The sequence below is a fragment of the Perna viridis genome, chromosome 6 (assembly GCF_037379345.1).
Source record: "Perna viridis isolate PV_CMFRI_1.1 ecotype Kerala chromosome 6, ASM3737934v1, whole genome shotgun sequence".
Taxonomy (NCBI): Eukaryota; Metazoa; Mollusca; class Bivalvia; order Mytilida; family Mytilidae; genus Perna; species Perna viridis.
The window spans coordinates 33,236,683-33,257,855 of record NC_142450.1 but is presented as its reverse complement, the minus strand read 5'-3'; the positions used below and the strand labels follow the sequence as shown (position 1 = coordinate 33,257,855).

The 21,173-nt window shown below is 31.8% G+C and overlaps 1 protein-coding gene across 5 annotated transcripts in view; it reads right to left on the bottom strand.

Annotated features, from left to right (window-relative positions):
- LOC148614624 (synaptotagmin-1-like) overlaps positions 1–21,173 on the bottom strand; it is a 59,723-nt gene that overhangs the window by 18,144 nt on the left and 20,406 nt on the right. For 4 of the 5 annotated variants that reach the window (XM_088588855.1, XM_088588854.1, XM_088588851.1 and 1 more), the window contains exons 4-6: positions 6,998–7,201; positions 5,784–5,965; positions 5,143–5,268 (exon numbers count right to left, since the gene is read on the bottom strand). In XM_088588855.1, coding sequence (XP_088444981.1) covers positions 5,143–5,268; positions 5,784–5,965; positions 6,998–7,190 — 501 coding nt within the window. In that variant the 5' untranslated portion in view covers positions 7,191–7,201. Of the gene's footprint in view, positions 1–5,142; positions 5,269–5,783; positions 5,966–6,997; positions 7,202–13,571; positions 13,749–21,173 lie in introns of those variants that run through there. The other variant, XM_088588853.1, reaches the window with a different exon arrangement.

Below are 21,173 nucleotides of genomic sequence, written 5' to 3'. Positions count from 1 at the left end.
CATAATTCTAATAAATGATGCCTATCAATTTCATTTTAAAATCTGACATGTGTTGCCACATATAATTGTGAGAATACAATTTAAACAGCATTTATAGTTTGATCAATAAAGTTTTTGAAATCCATCATATTTTGTTTTAATTCATCATACATCATCTAGCTCTCAGTGAATATTAATTTCCCTGAAGCCAATCTCTAGAGGCATCACTTATCATCATGAATCTTATATTGACAGTAAACCAAGGCATTAGAAAAAATGACTGAAAATTAAAAAAATATATCTCATTTTTAATTCACTTTTCTTAGATTATAAATACATCACATGTGATTTTCTATGATTCAACAGTCCTACTACTACCTTGACATTAAGTGTATGGAATATTTTATGTGTCAAAAGTCAAAATAAGCACCATCTAAAAGTCAAGTCAAACATCAAACAGAGCTTGCTTCCTGCACCATTTAATTTTCAATGGTTGCTTTAGTCAAACATCAAACAGAGCTTGCCTGCTGGGCCATTTAATTTTGAATTGTTGCTTTAGTCAAACATCAAACAGAGCTTGCCTGCTGGGCCATTTAATTTTCAATGGTTGCTTTAGTCAAACATCAAACAGAGCTTGCCTGCTGGGCCATTTAATATTGAATGGTTGCTTTAGTCAAACATCAAACAGAGCTTGCCTGCTGGGCCATTTAATTTTGAATGGTTGCTTTAGTCAAACATCAAACAGAGCTTGCCTGCTGGGCCATTTAATTTTCAATGGTTGTTTTAGTCAAACATCAAACAGAGCTTGAATGCTGGGCCATTTAATATTGAATGGTTGCTTTAGTCAAACATCAAACAGAGCTTGCCTGCTGGGCCATTTAATTTTCAATGGTTGCTTTAGTCAAACATCAAACAGAGCTTGACTACTGGGCCATTTAATATTGAATGGTTGCTTTAGTCAAACATCAAACAGAGCTTGCCTGCTGGGCCATTTAATATTGAATGGTTGCTTTAATTAAAAATCAAACAGAGCTTGACTGCTGGACCATTTAATTTTCAATGGTTGCTTTAGTCAAACATCAAACAGAGCCTGCCTGCTGGGCCATTTAATTTTCAATGGTTGCTTAAGTCAAACATCAAACAGAGCTTGCCTGCTGGGCCATTTAATTTTGAATGGTTGCTTTAGTCAAACATCAAACAGAGCTTTGAATGGTTGTTTTTCTGCTCAACATACATGCCATGTATTATAAGAGCAAGTAAACTTCATTCCAGGCCAGCTCAGCTTCGGAAAAACATGCCTGCTTGACCTGCTGGACAGTATTTTTTTTATTCCTACCCCCAAAACTAGTAGCCTGACCTAAAATTTCCAATCCTTCTACTTTGTTGGCATCAAGAGTTTGGAATATTTAATGTGTTAGAACTACATCGATGAGGTGCAATTTGTCCAGTGTTATTCTATACAACATACTACTATAATTAAGACACATACCATTTAGACCCAAATCACAAGAAAACTAAGTCAAAAATATATGTGACTAATGTGTGATTTCAGGCTATTTTTGTTAGAAATGCAATGTTTATTTCACTCACAGAGGTTTCCTTCCATATATATAAGATAAGAGGTATCGCTCACTTAAAAAAAAACATGTTGTCTGAGACAAGAAAAACAGACTTCACTTATAAATTTGATTACTTTTTCAAATCAGTTGCATGTTAGCATTTTGGCAAATTATTTTCTATTTTGTTCAAAGAGGCATTTTTTGTCTTGGTACCTCAAATAAGCGTAATTTCAATAGAAAGGAACTACCATTAACAATATTCTTATTAATTTATAATCAGGAAAAAAAAAAATCTCTATTGATTTTTTCAAGCACAGAATGAGCGAGACAAATACATGTAGAAAAAATGTTTTGAGAATCTAATTAAAAAATACATGCCATATTTATTACAGTGTCAGCACTCTATCCCAAGAATTTTCCCTGAACAGACCAATCCTTTCAACCAATTAACATTGTAATACTTAAATTATCCTGAAAGTATCTCACCACAATGCATAAGAGGAAACCTAATTATCTGAGGGCTTTTAGCTAATGGTATTATATCAGTGCTATAATGCTTAAATGAGTCCTTTGCATGCAGGCTACACCTAGGTTAATACAAAGAAGAAAGTGTTCCCTAATTACTGCAAAGAGAATATTCTGTTATATTTCTGATTATGGACCAACAAGACATATCTTACTTAAAGCTGTCCTATTTCTGCCAGTAATTAAAGATTAATCTGTGTAAGACTTTCATTAGACAAAAGAGAAATGAAACAGACATATAGAAAATAGGATAACACCATTTTGATAATGGCATTATCATGTTGAATAGTTACAGACACAGACAAGCTCTCAGGTATAGAGAAGGTATTGATACTTGTATTACAAAATGTATTTTCAGTATAAAAATTAGTACATTGCCAGTGATTCTCCTGGTATTTAGGACCAAGAGACCCTCAAAGTAGCACTTGGTTTGTCTTGGACCAAGGGATCCTGCCCAGTAGTATTGGATTTGTGTTGGACCAAAGGACCCTGCCAAGTAGTACTGGGTTAATGTTGGACCAAGGGACCCTGCCCAGTAAAACTGGGTTTTGGGGGCAAAAATCATTCAAACAATGTTTATCCTGCACACAGCAGGATCTGTTTCAAACACTTGTACAGCTTGCAGCCTGAACCCTTATTTTCAAAGGTTTCTTGTATGTTTACCAAATTTCTGTTAGTCTCTGACAGGGGGTAGTGGACCATGATAAAGCCTGATATAGCACATAATGTCTAGTGGTAGTCAGAGCTTAAAAATCACTGCACAAGAACTCTGTTTATCAGAAGTTCAATTTCAAAGATCAGAACTCCAAAGGTGTTAATGACTGCTTATCTAAATTTTAGAGTGTTCTCATTTTTCACTGTGAAAGCCCAAATGCAGATATAAGAAGATCACTATTTAAATTGTAATTTCAAACTCCCAATTCCATAAAATTCTGCAGAAAAACAAGACTCGGCAGAGAAAACACTACAGAGTCTGGTCCTTATTGATTGTTCCTACTTGTTTGTGATAGAAGTATATATTGATCTTGGCATAAGTACCAACAGTATTCAAATGAGATTTTAACAGTTAATCAATACAAGTGAAATTATCTCCTTCCTATTATTCTTATTTATTATGAAGGCTCAGGAAAATAATTTAACCCTGTGCCTTTAAGTATCCTTCAAGTGCACTGTTAATATACCATTAATGCATTAAGCTCACACTCTGAGTCTGAGTGAGTTTAACTCATCTAAAACACTCAATTCAATGTTGTAAATGCACATTTATAATTCAAACTTAAAAGCACTTTCTAGTACCAACTCTAAGTTCAAAAATCGTGGCTTTTTGTCATTTAGGACTAAAATTGAGAAATTAAAGATTCAGCATATTGAGAACAATCATGTTTGAGTAATATGATAACTTCCATTGTGGTAACTTTTTTTATAATTGCCAATATAACCCAATCACATTTTTTGCAATAATTTCTATATTTTAAAATCTTTATTTCTTATAAAATATCATTTTAATAGCCTATTAGGAATGTGTAAAACAGAGTTATAATCCAATATTAAGCCAAAGTCCTCCTCAATCCCCAACAAAAATGTTCAGCTTTACTGGTTTAATTCCATGATACAACACAGTATCAATGTTTTATGGAGGGCATGTCACAAAAGGAGTAACAATTTCTCTAATTATAGATGGTAATTCGATTTAGCAACCTGAAAATGTCATATTTGCTTTATTTTTCTTCAATCTTGGATGTTTTGTAACTACATGTACTATTAAAAGTTAATCAACAGATCTTCAATTGCATTCTGCTATCTTAGGAAATTATCCCTTTTGAAACTTTGGATGTCAGTTTTGTTAGATAGATTTCATTGATGAACTTTTTTATAACGAAGTAACAGACTATTGGGAGATGAAGTAATGATGTCAATCTAGTACTTAAGAAGCTAGCTAATTAAGTCTAATTTAAAATCTAAAGAAAACTGCTGATTTCAGACATAAAATGAGACTAAAGATGTCAGTCTAAATCTCAATTAAAGGCAAAGAAAGTCTTTTGTGGATATTAATGGGAAAGGTTCTAAGGCAATAAATCAATAGAAAACTGTAGTATTAAGTATTTCTTGTAGAAAACAGAAATAAATATGAAGGTATTAAAAAAAAAGAGGCTCCCAGGAGCCTGAATTGCTCACCTTGTTAAATTAAACAAGAATTTGTCCAACAATTCTGACTCAAAGAAATCTTTGGTAGGACTTGTCACAAGACCTTTTGAACAATTAAAAGTTTCTTTTAATCTATCATAGTTTTCAAGATATTGACTGAAAACTATTTAAAAAAAAGTCATTTTCCCCCTTTCAAGGGCAATAACTCTTACAAGGAGTCTGAAGACTTTTGTAGTCCTAATAATATGGATCATTTCAGCTACTGAAAGAATTTGGATAAACCTAACAGTTTTGGAGATATCCGTGAAAAACTACTGTCTGACCCCTATGTTCTATATTTAGTAATGGTGGCCATGTTTTTCAACGAATCAAAAATACCCACATCAGTTCTATGCAGTATACCCCAAGGAACATTCATACCAAGTTTGGTTTCAATTGGTCAAGTAGTGTCAGAGGAGAAGATTTTTGAAAGAAATAACATTAAAAATAGCAAAAATCATTGAAAAAGGGCAATAACTCCAACATGGCTTAATGGATTAAAACCAAAATTTAACCAGAGATAGATCTCATCATGCTGAACACTTTTACAGCCTTTGGCCAGGTGAGCTAAAAAAATCACGTGTTTACTTAAAAAATATAATGAGTCAGAATAATGAAGATACTGGTAACGCATGCAATTTAATACTCAGGAAGTACTTCATCCAACTTATTCCTATGTACATGTAACTTTGGCCTGTAGAATTGACATAAGCATTCAAGACGAACTTTTACCTTCCAAAAGTAACTAATATAGCATGTGTTGGTTTATGTAAAACATAAATACATGGTTACATGGTTTCCTCCAGATTTCATCTAGAATTATTTCAACTTTCATTTTTAACTTATGATTCTTCTAATGGACATTTTATTTTAATTTGCACTATATGACACATACCTCCCCCTTCTGGAAGTCATAATCTAGCTGGAATTGTAACTTTCCTAGTTTGACCTCAGATTTGGTACTCTCAGCATCTTCATTGTCTTCCATATTTTGTGTAAGATCTGCTACATCTGGCTGCACCTGTCCAAGAAGATGACAACAATTTTAACATATTATGGGGTAATTTTTTACAGGCTATTTAGATGTAAGTTGAATCTTAAGCATAATTAAATAAGAAGTTCAACTGAAAATAAGCTGGTAACACTTTCTTCAAAGGTGTCTTATGTTCCAAAATAACCTGCCTTGAAAAATCAACAAGAGTTTGTCCCATGTTTGGATAATCTACTTAAAAGTATTAATGTTTATAAGCACTTGATACGGTTTGAAATATTTTTTTCAGATGGGAGGGGATGTGAGAAATGCTACAATGCCTATGAATGATACATTGTAATATAAATAAATATAGTTGACTATTCATTTCTAAAAAAGACTTTGTTGAATTTATTTTTTAGGAATATTAAATATTGCTCAATACTAACCATAATTTTTAAAAGTAGGAAATGATGACAAATTTAAAATTCATGCTAAAATTCAAGTTATATTTGTGGTATACATCCTCATACCAAACATTTCTCTGTACAGTTTATAGTTAGTACCTTTTCCTTGTAAGAATTTCCTAGTAATGCAACATTTCGTAAATCTACTCCTGGTTTTAGCCCTTTCTTTCCTTCTTTCTTTTTCTTCTTTCGACAGATACATCGTTTACATACACAATAGCAACAACATCCCAATACTAACAGTACACCAGCTCCTATTAATATCAATGCCCATATTGGTACTGAAATAAAAATAATCATAGTAAGAAAATACATTCACATATCAAACATTCCCATTCTTTTTATCTGCTGAAATTTTAATGAATGACAAACACCACAGCCACAATCACTTTGAAAATCATTCCCAATTGTGACAGACAAATATTTCCATATCATTTTATATTCCTACCATTTGTTGCTTTTCACAAGATCGGTTCCTTTTTCTACCAAGGCAAATTTGAAGTATTTCAAAACATTTAACTACATTTAACTGGTTCAATATTATATATGTGAATCGAATTTCTTCTTGCAACAGTTGTCAAAGAGAAACAATTCAAGAAAAACATGTCATACCAATATGAACTAATTTAGATGGAAGCCAAAAAAATAATTGACATGTATAAGTGTAATACAATTTTGAACAGCTTCTTTAAATTGTTTTTTTTTAAAGTTTAATTTAAAAAACCATCCATTCCTGCAGAGAAATTGTTTGGATCTGTCATTATTTCTAGGTGCATAACCACTTATTAATACAGTATACTATTAATTTTGTAACCAAAATTCTTAGAAGCAAACACCTTGTGACAATGCAAATTTACAGAAAAATGGGAAGGCCACCATGGGTCTTCAATGAATGACAAGGAAACCCTCACACCACAGGGCAGGCTGGCCCTAAAACAACATTATACACAAGTACAGCAAAATAGTTGCCCCCATATTCTTCAGCAACAATAAAAGTAAACTGAAAGTGATAACAAAAATGAAGTCTTGCTCATAACAGATGAATTTACCAGGTAGTTTTCAGCTCATTTTGTCAATGTGAAGCAATTGTATGACTTAATAAGAGTCTTCTTATTTTCTCATAAGACGTAAGTCATTTTTCCAAGTTGTATCACTTGGGCAAGATGTCCATTGATAAGATTATCCATTCCAAATCATTTAGAGTAATCAACAACCTAAATTATGAATCATGAGGTAAAGTCGCTCACTAAATATTTCACCCTTTATCCTCCTTGTATTAATCACCTAGTGACTACTAGTAAAATTTTACTTACAAGAGTTAATCTCTGCCATAATTTTATTCTGTAGATTATCTAAGGCCGATGGTTTGTCAGTTGCGGCAGCAATATCAGTTGCCACAGTGCCAGTGTCGTCACCACTACCCACATCCTTCTCCTCAGCAGCCACTGTCGTATCGCCGACATCACGACGGAACCGCTCGTGAAGATCCATATTCAAGAATGGCATCTTAATTTAGTCTGGAAGTAAAAAGAATATGTTAAGTTTCAGACAACTTATGTGTGGCATAAACTAAAACAAAAGTGGAAAATAACATACAGTCATGGACAGTAATCCAATGCATGTGGTAAAAACATACAGTCATGGACATTAATCCAATGCATGTGGTAAAAACATACAGTCATGGACAGTAATCCAATGCATGTGGTAAAAACATACAGTCATGGACAGTAATCCAATGCATGTGGTAAAAACATACAGTCATGGACAGTAATCCAATGCATGTGGTAAAAACATACAGTCATGGACAGTAATCCAATGCATGTGGTAATAACATACAGTCATGGACAGTAATCCAATGCATCTGATAAAAACATCATGAGTAAAAAAAAACAAAAAAAAAACAGGCTGTATTATTGTATAACAAAATTCTTAAAAACAACATGAACATTTAAATGAGAGCCAGAAGGTTATGGACAGCTGACATAAATTAATTGTGTACTCGAACATAGTATAGCAGTACAATATGGTGAAATTGCATTGAAAGATGACATTTTACAATTAGCTGAAAAAATATGCACTACTTTTAGAACTGCACAAAACGATACATCCATCCATAAACACTAATGATTTCTGAAGGGAAATACTAATGATTTCTGAAATCTTTCCTGCATTGACGATGATGCATGCAACATTATGTACATGTTTTGCTCTTAATTATAAGGGTGAATCAATATTAGGAACATTATTCAACAATGAGTACAATTTGACATTAATTATATTCAAAAAAGTTATTGGCTTTAAATCTTTCAGTATAATTGCATAGGTTGATAAACTTTTTCAATTTCTCTCTTTGGAAAATCCCTAATCGATATCTGTCAGGTATTAATCTAACTTCAGAGACAACTTCAATTATCATGGAAATCAATTTCATGCTTAATTCTACAATCCAATGTTCCCCTCTTATAATTGACAATCTATTTAGAACAGCTAAATAATGACAAATGTTTTGGACATTATAACAAATTTGACAATTAAGTCACATTTGGAAAGCAAAAAACCTATTTAACAAGTTATAATGAAAAGAAAAAAAATGATTTGCCAAACCTGTTGACTTTCAGTTTTTCAAATTTTGCCCTGCCTGCTGTGTATTAAAGAAACTTTGACAATAGAGAAACTCATTAGGACTTCCATAATCAATTGTAACTTAACAACTGACATTGACGTCACCCCTTAATTTCCAAATCCATTTCCAAAAGGATATTATCATTGCTACTATTTAAGTTTATGACATCTCTGATATCAATTACATCTCAGTTACAGTGTATAGAATAAAAAAATTCATTTTCTTCCAAAAATCTGATAAGCAATTTCTAAAAATGTCAACCAAGTTGATCCAAGATTGAAGACACAATTCAGTCATTAGCCACATGGCAAGTCTGGTACCAAATGTATACATCCATATAATTAACTGAGTTTAATGAGATCAGGAGTTCAGGACATGGTAGATGATGATCAAGAGTTTTATATTTTGTATGGTTATTAACCAGTTGATAAAACCCATATAATTGGCCACTCAAACCTGTGAATAACTTCACAACTGGTCAAATTATCAATAGAGTAGCCCATTGGCCATGACCACAGGGCAACACTTAATATAAAAATGAAAAAAAAAGTCTATGAAAGACAGAACTAGGGGCTTAGTATGGCATGAAAAAAACCCAAAGAAAACAGAATTAAGAAATCTTTTTACAACCTTATGCTACATATAAGAGGGTACATGCATAAAAGCCAAGACTAAGATTCTTATATTAAGTGGATAGTGAAGATCAAGGCTATCATTATTTTTAGTGAGTATGAGGTATTACCTCTTTTCCCAGAAAAAAAGTTAAGTTAAAGAGAAAAACATGAATGTATTAGAAGAGGATATGTAAGGATCTTCATTCTGCATGTACATGTATCTCAGAACCTGTTTCTTTCAATTACATGCTTTTTGGAAAATTTTGAATTAAAATTGTTCCCTTTGTCCTTTTGTCATTGAGATGTAACACTTCCAAAGCTGAAACAATGAACATATAATGACCATTAATTTTGTAACCATAGCGTGAAGATCAGAGCACATGACCCCATCATCAATGGTCTATCATCAATGCAAAAAAATAAGCAAAAACCAAATACAAGTTCTACCAAAGTCAGAAAGGGCCTCTTCCCTTTCTATTAGAGTGTGTTAAAAACTCATTTACCCATTTGATCCAAAGTTGACATTGGACATCTTTATACAGTACATTTAAAAAAAAATAAACCTCTGTATAAAGATAGTAGTGGTAGTTTTCAAAACTATGTATACTTTAAAATATGCTCACAATCTGATTCTAAAATTTCATGATTCCTATGTAAAAAAAAATTACAAATTATGCCAAAAATTTAGTATGCACATCTATGTAATAAATGTACCAAATTCAGTATACTTAATTATAGTGATGAACAGACAGACAGACACAATGAAAACTTTCCAGTAAAATCATTGAAATATAAACTTGCACAAGTAGTATAGCCATCATTATGATTATTATCAATGATAAATGAGACTAACAACAAGGAATGTTTTGAACAGTTCAGTCTTAAATATCAATGTTTATTTTGGTTAAATATAAATAATTTCCATATACAAAACAAAACAATCAACAGGACCTAGCACCATAAAAGATTAAAATACTTAAGTCTGAGAATATTCTTAACTTTCATGGTAACTCCGATCAAAGTCTTTGAAACTGATGACATCACAAACAGTTAAGTATTTTCTTAGACTTTAAGTAATTTTTCAAGTTTTGTGGTGCTGGGACCAGAGATACATATATGGAAGCAGAGAAGTATGGTCTTTATGCAAGGGACTAGTACAAATGTAATAGGATGCATGTAACATGTTCAAAACAGAATGTGTGACTTCAGACTTGCATTAGTAGAGAGTAAGTCCTATACTGGTACACAAATCAATCAACTAAACAGATAAAAGGCAAAAATACAACATGGGACCTTTGTATCATAGCAATGGGTGTCATGGACTTTTGCCTTAATAGCTTTCAAACATTTAATTGATGTTTGATCATGTTAAAACAGTCTGTATCTTCAGGATGCTTTCCAAATTAAACAAACTGAAGGACAGAAAAGTAATATCTCTGAAAGTACAGCAGATATTATGCAACTTTCTGTCTCTTTAGCAAAAGCCTTTTATATTGGTACCATCAATCATAGTTCGCAATATTAAAGCTGTTTTTATGAGGTATTATGCAATTTCTAACTTTTCTGATTTCATGATTTCCTAAATGATCAATACAGCTCAATTTCTATGGAAATATCTCTAAGCTGATCAGTTTTCCCACCAAGTAACTGCTTGATCAGGCAATTTGACCTCATTTTGTAGGTACAATATGATTAATTTCATCTCAATTCTGAGTTTTGTTTCAGAAAACATATATTAATTTCTGTGTCAACAGTATGCTGACAAAAGTGGCAACTACCAGTATTTCAAAACATTAGGAATATTAATAATGATGAAGCACATCAAATTCAGAGTTAGAAAATAATTATTTTAATGGAAACTGAATAAAGGCACATTACAAAAATACTGTCTCATAATTACTTATATTATAAGGGGTACTGTCCAAAAAGTGTAACAAAATCTACATGGAATCACACTGATGAAAAACAAATGCTTTACAGAAACTTTTACATGTCAGGAAGAACAAATATTGATCCCTATAAATTTAGCATAGAAAATTAAATCAAACCTAACTTATACATGAGAGAGTAATTACATTATCTTGAGAATAGAAAATAAAGGAGACAGCCTCACTTGTAGTAGGCACACATTATTTCTGAAATGTTTCAAATATTTTGAAGGAGAGAGATTACAGGGTACTAAAATGCTTCACACGGCACAGTTTGATATGAACAAAGCCTCAGAGGTTGAACCACGTACAGTTGGGGCAAGTTAGGGCACAAAATTCAAGCTCAATACAATTCCGACTTTGATTGTGATTAAGCAGGTGTCAATGGAAGACCTGGGTGCCAAATTTTGTTTTCAAAACATTTCCATCCGTTTAAGGTCATAAACTCATGATTTCTAAAAAGTTGAAGTTGTTTTGTAATTTGTTGAAATGATAAGAATGAAATAAATTACATAGATTATACTACAAAACTTAAAATAAAGGGAAATAACTCTTTGATCTGTTCATTAATTAGTGGATTGTTTAGGGAACTTTGAACATAATGTCTGAACCAATTATTTCCACTTTTGATACAGAAAAAGCTTCATCATCATAATGAGTTAAACATACACAATTTTGTGGGATAAAATTCATCATGTGCAACCCATATCATTTCAAAATGACATAATTTCTACATGGACAGTCTCTTTAATATTTGACAGAGAATGAGAATTTAATCAGCAACAAAATGGCTCCCTTTTTCCACCTTATTCATAAATGGTTCATGTCACATCCCTCAAAACCAATCCCATCCTTCCTTTTATGGTATGGCACCATGTGGTACAATTTCAAAGATCCATCTGCTTACGGTCAAGCTATTGTCCTGACATGATGTAACTGCTTGATTCTTGACCCTTTTTGTCTTCTAATTCCTGAACATTTCTAGGATAATCCCCAAAATCAACCCCAACTTTCCTTTTGAGGTATGGCACCATGTTGTACAATATCATAAAGATTTACACACTTAAACACACTTTTATACTTAAGTTATTGTCCGAAACTTTGTTGTAGTTTTTTAAGCATAAATCTACTCTGACACTGGTTATCAAGCTAATATAAACTAATGAATTATACAACCATAAAGCATGTATGGTAAGGTACAATTAAAAATGTGAGAAACTGAATCAATCACCTTGACATCTAAGAAATCTCTTTTATCCACAAAAATCATTGCAAGGTAATTATATATTACCATTAGATATCTATTCTGTAATGGGACTCAATTGCAACATTCTAGAAAGCCGTTTATGGCAAAATGACATTTGAAATATAAATTAGATAAAACAATGAACCATTAAATGTATTAAATCCATTTACAAACTAGAATTTAATATTCACCCACATTCCGATGCAGGAAAATAGTAAAATCTACTGCAGATTTACCATAAAAAGAAAAATGAAATTCAATTTAAAACCAGCAATGAAGGAACCTGGTACATTTATTCTATTACTTGAATAATACAGAACATCAGGAGCCAAGTAACAAGCCAATAACACCTAAAATTTGTTGTTACGGAGAAAGTTCTATGTAGTCAATACAATAATTTCAGTTTTTAAAATTGGGTTTAGGAAAGGAAGAAGGTTAGAGTACAACTATTTTTTGCTAGCATTCTAACTTATGTATTCAATGTTGATAAATGCCATTTCCAAAATTATCTTCAAATCACTGTTAATCCATTTTTTTCATTTTGATTCCCCTCCCCCTCAATATTAAACCTGCAATTTTTGAATAATTCCCCTTTTTATAATGAGTTTTTATTTGTTATTCTCTTTTCAATTTTATTTCACATTTACTTCAAAATAACAATTTGATACAAAATGACTGTCGAGGAATTGTTTTGCACGTTTGTTATAAATTTCTATTTTTATACATGATGACTGCAGTTTTACAGGTCAACTATTTTTCTGTTTCTTATGTCAGTGGTATAAAAAAAGGAAAATTACTGTAGTACACCATGAAAAAATAATATGTTGAACACAAATTGCCCAAACCTGTCTAAATATGAGTTTCATATAAGGCTTTATATAATTACTTAGTAAGGATTTGGAAGACTGAGCCCAAATTTTGTCAAATTCTACACAAGAATTAAAAATGATATAAAACTTATCAAATAGGTCAAGATGGCCCATACAAATCTGAGATTATACATTTTCTAGCATTTTTCGTTGAGGATAAAACTGAAGTGTGTTGACCAATGAGATCCAGTTTTCTGCCAGTTCAGACAAAAATCTGTAACTTTTGATATTAAAATTTCAGGTAAAAAATAGGAATTCCTTTATAAAATTTTAAAAAAAATCATGTCTGAATTTTTTATAACATCCACTACCTATCTGTGTATTTATAGTCAATATTTATCTATGTAAATAAGTAACTTATATGTATACATATTAAATTAATATGATATTTACACAATACCTTTGAAGGACAATGATTCATTTCAAAATGACAACTAACCAGACCTTCATGTTTAGACTCAAAGTTGTATTTTTTATCAGATCTAGGGGTCACATCAACCTTCTTTTACAAAGTGGTGGAAATCAATAGGAGAAAATGGCGGACTTAAGAAAAATTCATTAGTTTCATCAATTTTTCCAATACATAGACAGAAACACATTTACAAACCTGGTCGTGGAAATTTTCCAATCAAAGTACTAAATGAAAGGATAGGTCACAAATATAATAAATCCATCATTTCACATTTCTGAATTTTTAAAGTTTTGACCCAAAATATCCAATACAATGTAGAAAATTTTACTCCATGTACATAAACACAGAGACTATATTGACTGATGCTGACAACATAGCGTAATCAATAATCGCAAAGGATTGTGGGATATATTATTGATGAAACGTTTGTTCTCCATCTACCATATGGACAGTTAAATTGTCCGTCCTCCAATAATCAATAGAGACTGAATATACAGGAATGAAGATTGGTGTACCTATTTAGACTAGATCTATAAAAATTGTAAAAATCTTCTCATTTATATACTGGTATGCCAAGTATCTTCAAAATCAATCACAATTAATATCTGAAGAACTAATCTATCCAAGTATGAAAAAAGGTTTGGAATTAATAATTCTAAACAAGAAAGTCAAGGTGTATAAGCATGGTATATCATAAACATAATTTCATTAAATTTTCAAAATGTGTGCTTAATAGACAATTGGTGGTAATCAGCTACAATTATTACATTTTACATGTAATTAACATTTATTGGTTTACCTGTAATTAAGAGACAGGTGTTATATGACAGATTGCAGTGACACATGGCATACTGAAGAGTGTTATGGAATGCCAAGTGTGATATATACTGTCAACTACAATAATATTGACCAGGCAAAATTGTCCAATTTTGAAAAAAAAGACACAAAAGTGTCTAAAATTAGCAATGCTGTAGTGGAATTTTTTTAATTTTCAATTTAAAGAAAATAAAGACTAAATTCATACTTGAGTTGGAAAATGAAACGATACATGCTTCAAACTATGTAGTAAATTGGAATTGGAAATCAAAACATCTTTAAGCCAGATGTCAAGTTATAACAGCTTGATGTGGATAACTCAATGAAACAAATTGAACAAACAATGTGCACCAGCACTTGTATATTTTTTTTTAACAAAAACAAATTAGTATGAAAGTGAAATATGGTAAATTTGCTCCACAAAAAAAAAAAAAAATAGAAACCTACTAAACTTGACTCCACAGATGTCAATAAAGTCTGGCAGCTGATTTGAAAATCAACATGTTTCCCTGTCTGCATTTCAGATACAGTAATGACCTCCAGACCAAATATGACAAACAGATCTCTACCAAGGTTGATAGCTTTACCTGCAAACTGCACATTCATGGTTTATGAATTTTTTCATAGCTCTTAATGACTAGAAAGTAAATAGGAATATATGTTACATCATTACTGTAATTAAATCTAATTGAAATTTCAAGAAATTCTCTACCCCACCAATAAAGAATTCTGCTTATGTAAGTGGACTAAAACCACAGGTTATCAACTTTTCACACTTTTACTCTTAATTCTCAACATCATGTCTACTTGTGTTTCCAGTTCTTGGAAATAAGCACTTGCTGTGGGTGTTAGATAACTGACCATTATCTAATAATTCTTTGTAAGTCTTGAATAATAGTTATTTATACGTCTCCAGAACATTTTATTACTGTTCCATGTAACAATCCAATAAAAAGAGTGCACAATTTGTCAGTAAGATATTGGACAACAATATTGTAAATAATATTAATTGCATACATAAATCAGAATGATTTGTCTGCTTTCAGAACAATAGGTCTCAGTATCATATTAATTTTCCCATAGACTTCTATATTGAAGTGTATATTTGTAGGATTTAAAAAAAAATATGTAAATAGATTCAATAAAACTTTCACTTATGTAGCATTTCTAAGGACATGTGAAAAAATAATTTCCCACAAAGAAAATAGGGTGAGTCCATGAAAATTGGACAGAAAAGTAGTCTTGAACTATACATAGCCATTTTCTCTACTTTCACCTTTGTTTTGCACTCATCAAACCAACCTTTTCAGTGTAACATTTTTATGTCATTATGTTAGATTTTCTTTTAAATAAGTTTGTCATCTTATAGTGTGATGTTTGCTCTATTTTATAAGTCATTGTTCATATCTTTTGACATAACATTAGTTTGTAGAGAGGCAAAAAGAAAATGCACTATATTTTTATAGCATCAATGTTTTGACGTACACCCGCACAGGGACATGCAATGCGATACCGGTACCAATAGGATTCTTAAATGTTTCATTAACATGTATGCACAAGAATGAAAAAAAAATGAACTCTCTTGCTAATTTGGAAATTCTTTTATTAGAACCTTTTTGATTTAAAAATATCAATCCTATTAAATCTCCAAACAATTTAAAAATTAGTGAGGGGGTTTTTCAATGTCCATGACTGCCCTTTCGGGTCTCACACAAACAGATCACAGTCTTGGCTATCCATTAATCTTACTACTGTAATGTGTAATGATGATGAAAGTTGCATCATGCTTAATCTACAAACTGGACACATTAACTACATTTGTATATCTTCTGCTACTTGAACAAGGGGATATTATATATTGATTTGCTAAAAAAAAAACTATGTGAGGTATAGGGTGAGGGTCCAGATTGGTAAAGCGATAACATTACCATTGTTTAGGGGGCTAAAAAAACAAGCTTGATTTAAAAGAAATTTCTAACAGCCTAAATGAAGGTGAAACCTTGATCCATATTGTTAGTGCTTTGATGCCAAACACATTAATGATTTCTGACTGAAACATATGATGTGGCTAGAATTGATTATTGATACATTCATATCAAAGCCTTATACACTGATTGGACAATAAACAGGTTATAAATACATTGAATCAAATGAAGTATTATTTTTACATCATTTCCTAACAAAATAAAATCATTATAAAATCAAATACAATGTATTGGTGAAACCCTTGGTAACCATGACGCAAGTCTGCCCTGATGTCCCGTTTAAGTTGTCAATTAATGGGACGCCCAACATAAACACATCCTTTTCTACAGCTGGTAGCTCAGGAACAAAACAGGAACTATAGGAATAAATTCAGTAAAAAAAAAACTCCCTTCCAATGCAAACCCATGGTTTAAGTTATGTCCCTTGAGAATAAATCTTTAGAAATCAACAAGTTTTATGTACATGTACTACTCTTTATGGATCATTAGCCAAGTTATCTTTTGTAACTTTCAAAACAGATAATCATGTGCCCTTTTTTGGCCATTCCCATGGCTTGTTTACATACTATGTGCAAATGCGCTTAATTTTGACCCTAGCCCCTACCACTGTTTAAATAACTGTGAAAAAAATCTGAAAAGCAAAATGAAGAACTAGCATGTTCTGAAGTGCAAAAATGAAATGTCTTTCAAATCATATTAAATTGAAAAAATATTCAATCCTATGGCCACTGGCCTTCACTTTATGATACTGTGGATTGTTCTCCCTAACTATATTTATACCTATACAGAGGATGTCCATTTAGAACATTCCATTATTGGTACTAAGAGTGAGATTTAGATAGAGAAGCAATACAAGAAAAAAAATACACATATAAAAGACAGTTTAAGTAATGATCACTCTATGGTTGACAAAGCATGTTAACATTCTCAAACAAAAGTTTAACAAATGTCATATTAGATATCAGAATATTATCATGCCACTGTTGACCGTTAATGACAACATCAAACACATCTGTCCAAGAGAGCATTTTTTTTTTTTTATAAAATCAGGTATAATTTTAAAGTGTCTCTCTCTAAGAAAAGGCCCGTTATATATTACTTCCTTAGGCCTACAACTATTATGCATTGATATTTACTGCAAATCACATTCTATTCAGGTAAGAACACCTTGTAAAACTTCAGAGTGAGGTACCAACTATATTTTCAGATTCAACAATGGCTGGGGTCCATAGAACAAGCAATATGATAGAATATGAAGAACTTGGGATTGCTTGGAATAACACCAATCATAAACAAAAGATCAGGGTTGAGTAAACAGCTGGTGAAGCCATTATTTATCTCCTCTTTGTTAGCCTTGTCATACTTAAAATGAATGATTTATATACCGACTACACTATTATCAACCACTTAAATGTTTCTTGAAATCCTCAGTTTATACATATTTGTGAAATGTATAATATTAAACAATGGTTTTGTAACATTATTCAAAAGTGTCTTCCCTGAGAAAAAGAAATGGAAAATTGAGCATTAGGGAACTAAAAATTTAGGGGTAAGCGGTCATTTTGGGAAAAATATTGCAAGATTTTTTAATTATTTTTCCAGTGGACACAATCTATAATTTTGGTGGTATATAACTAGCAATATCACCATAACATGGTATCTGCCAACATTCACTAAGAGAGGGTGTAGTTTTGGAAAGAAGAATATAATTCATGTCTTCTGAAGAAAACAAAACAACTCTATCAGGCACATAAACCCCAAGAACTCTGGTGTTGTCAGTGAAATTAACAATTTATATGTAGAGACATGCTGAAAGCTTAAGTAAGTCTTACATCTAATCATGATACTGGTAATTCAAAGCATAGACAATTTAAGCTATCATATACACAACAGATTTGGAAAAGAATTAACAAATGAAGTGAAGAAGCACAACTTTCCCTTTATAGTATATAGTAAAATGAAAATATCCTTATTCACAGCAAAATAGTAATGAAAATTGACGGAAATATCATTTAGCATAGTTTTGGTGTATTCATATTGTTGAGTAGGCCATCCTGAAAAGTTATTTGTTTAGTGTTTTCTAAACTTCCAACTGTGGACATGCTAATATTTATTTTAGCCTTAAATGCCTGAAAAATTATACTTTGAAAGAAATTGTGCATGATATTGAATAAAAACTATTACACTTGGAAACATTATTTTTGGTTTTCTAATGAGTATGTCAAAAAAAGATAAAATCAAGACTTTTTACAGATTGGCCTTTCAACTAACATCAAGATGGATACATCATACTATTGCCACAAGAACCATTTAATCAATACATAGCATCTTAGTTATCCATCCAGTTTTAATATTATGAAATTAATCTCTAATTGTCATTTTTTGACTCTTCAAGGGAAATAGCACCAACATTGAACAACAGATCTTTTAGCTAAACCCAACTATTTTTCAGTTATTTGCATCAAAAATGCCCACACAAAGATTGTTAATCATGTTCTATATATGTTTCAATCCCGCCTGAAGTTTTAGAGGAGAAGATTTTTAAATTTAGAAATGTAAAATTCAGAAAAAAAAATCCATATCAGGACCAATAACTCATTCATTCATAAACAGATCTTCCTGAAAATTTCAGCATAGGTCAATCCCACCATGCTGAACAATTTTACTCCCAACTAACTAAAGAGACCTGCTTTTGAGGAATTTTATAATTCTGCAATTTGACCCCTATAGTCTATTTTTAGTAACAGCAGCCATGTTATACGCAAGATCAAAAATCCCCAAGCACAGATTGTTAAACATGTTCCACATAACATTCAAGCAATGTTTTGTTTCAATAGTAGTTATAGAGGAAAAGATTTTTTAAGTTGGAAATGTAAAATTTGGGAAAAAATCCATTTCAAGACCCATTATTCATTCATTCATAAACGGATCTTCCTAAAAATTTCAGCATAGGTCAATCCCATCATGCTGAACAATTTTACTTCCACTGAAGTTCAGCTAAACCCAACAGTTTTTGAGTTATTTGCATAATTCTGCAATTTGACCCCTATGGTCTATTTTTAGTAACAGTGGCCATGTTTTTTGCCAGATCAAAAATCCCCACACAAGGACTGTTAAAAATATCCTAAGGAACATTCATGCAAAGTTTTGTTGCAATCTGTTGAGTAGTTTCAAAGAGGAGATGTTTGAAAAAGTTTACGGACGAAGACGGATGATGGACACATTGTGATGGCAATAGCTCACATGGCCTTTCGGCCAGATGAGCTAAAAATAAAAACCACACAGTTCATAAAGGATTCATATCAATGTTTCCAAAATTTGTTTCAATATCAAATAAAGAATAATATACACCTAATATTTGTTGCTTCCACAGAATATCTTGAGGAAAAAATCCATTTTTTTGTTCTATTTGACATAAAACATCAATATAACCCTTTTATAAAAGAGAACAATGTAAAGAAAATGTTACACTAATTGTATCCTTTCTATCCCAGAATTCTCAGCAGGTTTCTGCACGTCAATCATCACAAGTTTAGTGGAGAAATAGAAAGTGGATTGCTGTGTTGCCTGTCGTCAAAATCAATGTACATTTCAGAAATTCTCCACTTGTCTATGATGTATTGCCAAGTTTGGTATAGACATATTGATATTCCAAGAATCTGAATAATATACATGGCATATATAGAAAAAATCTAAATAAAACATTGAAATTCATGTCAGGCATCCACCAATGAAAAGTTTTTGTTCATGAGATGTATGTAATTGGCAGTTCAGGGTCTTTCTTGTTCAACAAAACAATAACATGTACAAACAAATGAAGGCATCCATTTCTTGACCTATGCTGTAAAAATATTCCACCTAGTATGATGACTCTATAGAAAAAAATTATACATCTCCATAGGTTTCCTGAACTATTGCAGTCTATCAGAATAAGAAAACCCTGTTGGTTTGAGAGCCCTACTAAGCCTTCAAAAGAAAAACTGAAATTTAGTTCTAAAGTCATGTAAAGTTTCATGAAAATCACATTTAGCATTAGAAGACATATTTGACAGACAGACAGACAGACATAGAGTGCCACACTCACACTGATATAGAAAATGAGTCATTCAGGATTTTAATTGGTAATAGTTTAAGACAAACAAAATTTAAAACACACTTATAATAAACCACTGCTATAAGGATATTTGTGGGAGGCAAAATAAACAACCACTCAAAACTTTGTAAATTAAGTTCTTTACAACAATAGTTGGAAATGAGTGACAAACATAGCTACAACATTATCAAATTGTTAACTATTGACAGACATTGAAGCACAACCTCATCTGTACATGTATTGGGTATTAGGAGTAAACACACTTTCTAGAAAGCAGATAATGGAATTAAGTTTACATTCTAATGTGTCATTTGTGCTTTCTTAACAACAACTGGGGTCAATATATCACAAATTGGGTAAACATTTGGAGTTAAAGAATGATTGCAGTCTGTGGCAACAAAGCAGCAGCTAAAAAGAGGTTCCATTAGCTGTCATGTTATGCATGTTCCCATTCCCACAGTTAACAGGAAGTATGTACTGGATACCAGAAAAGGAGGCACACAGTACAAATTTACTGTGCCAAGTACCAAAATAAAACCATAAAAGAAAATCCTTCAGTAAAATATGCCAATGTAAGGAATAGACAGACAGACCAGGTGATTGCAGTAATTTGCCCAACTATAAGAGTGGGGTACAATAATTTACATCAACTCTTCTGTACTAACACCAGTTAGAGAAGGTTACTGAGCCTAGTCACTCCTGAGAACTGCATTTATCCAGAACTACTCTTTTAATGATTCCATTGGTATTTTCCCCCCATTTCAAACACTAATAATTATTAAAATAACCAAGAGTAAACATGTATGTTTATCAATATAGATCTTTCCATCATCCAATACAGAGCTTTGTATCACTACATTAAACAAGAATCAATAGCAGCAATTACCTATAGGAAGTCCCTCA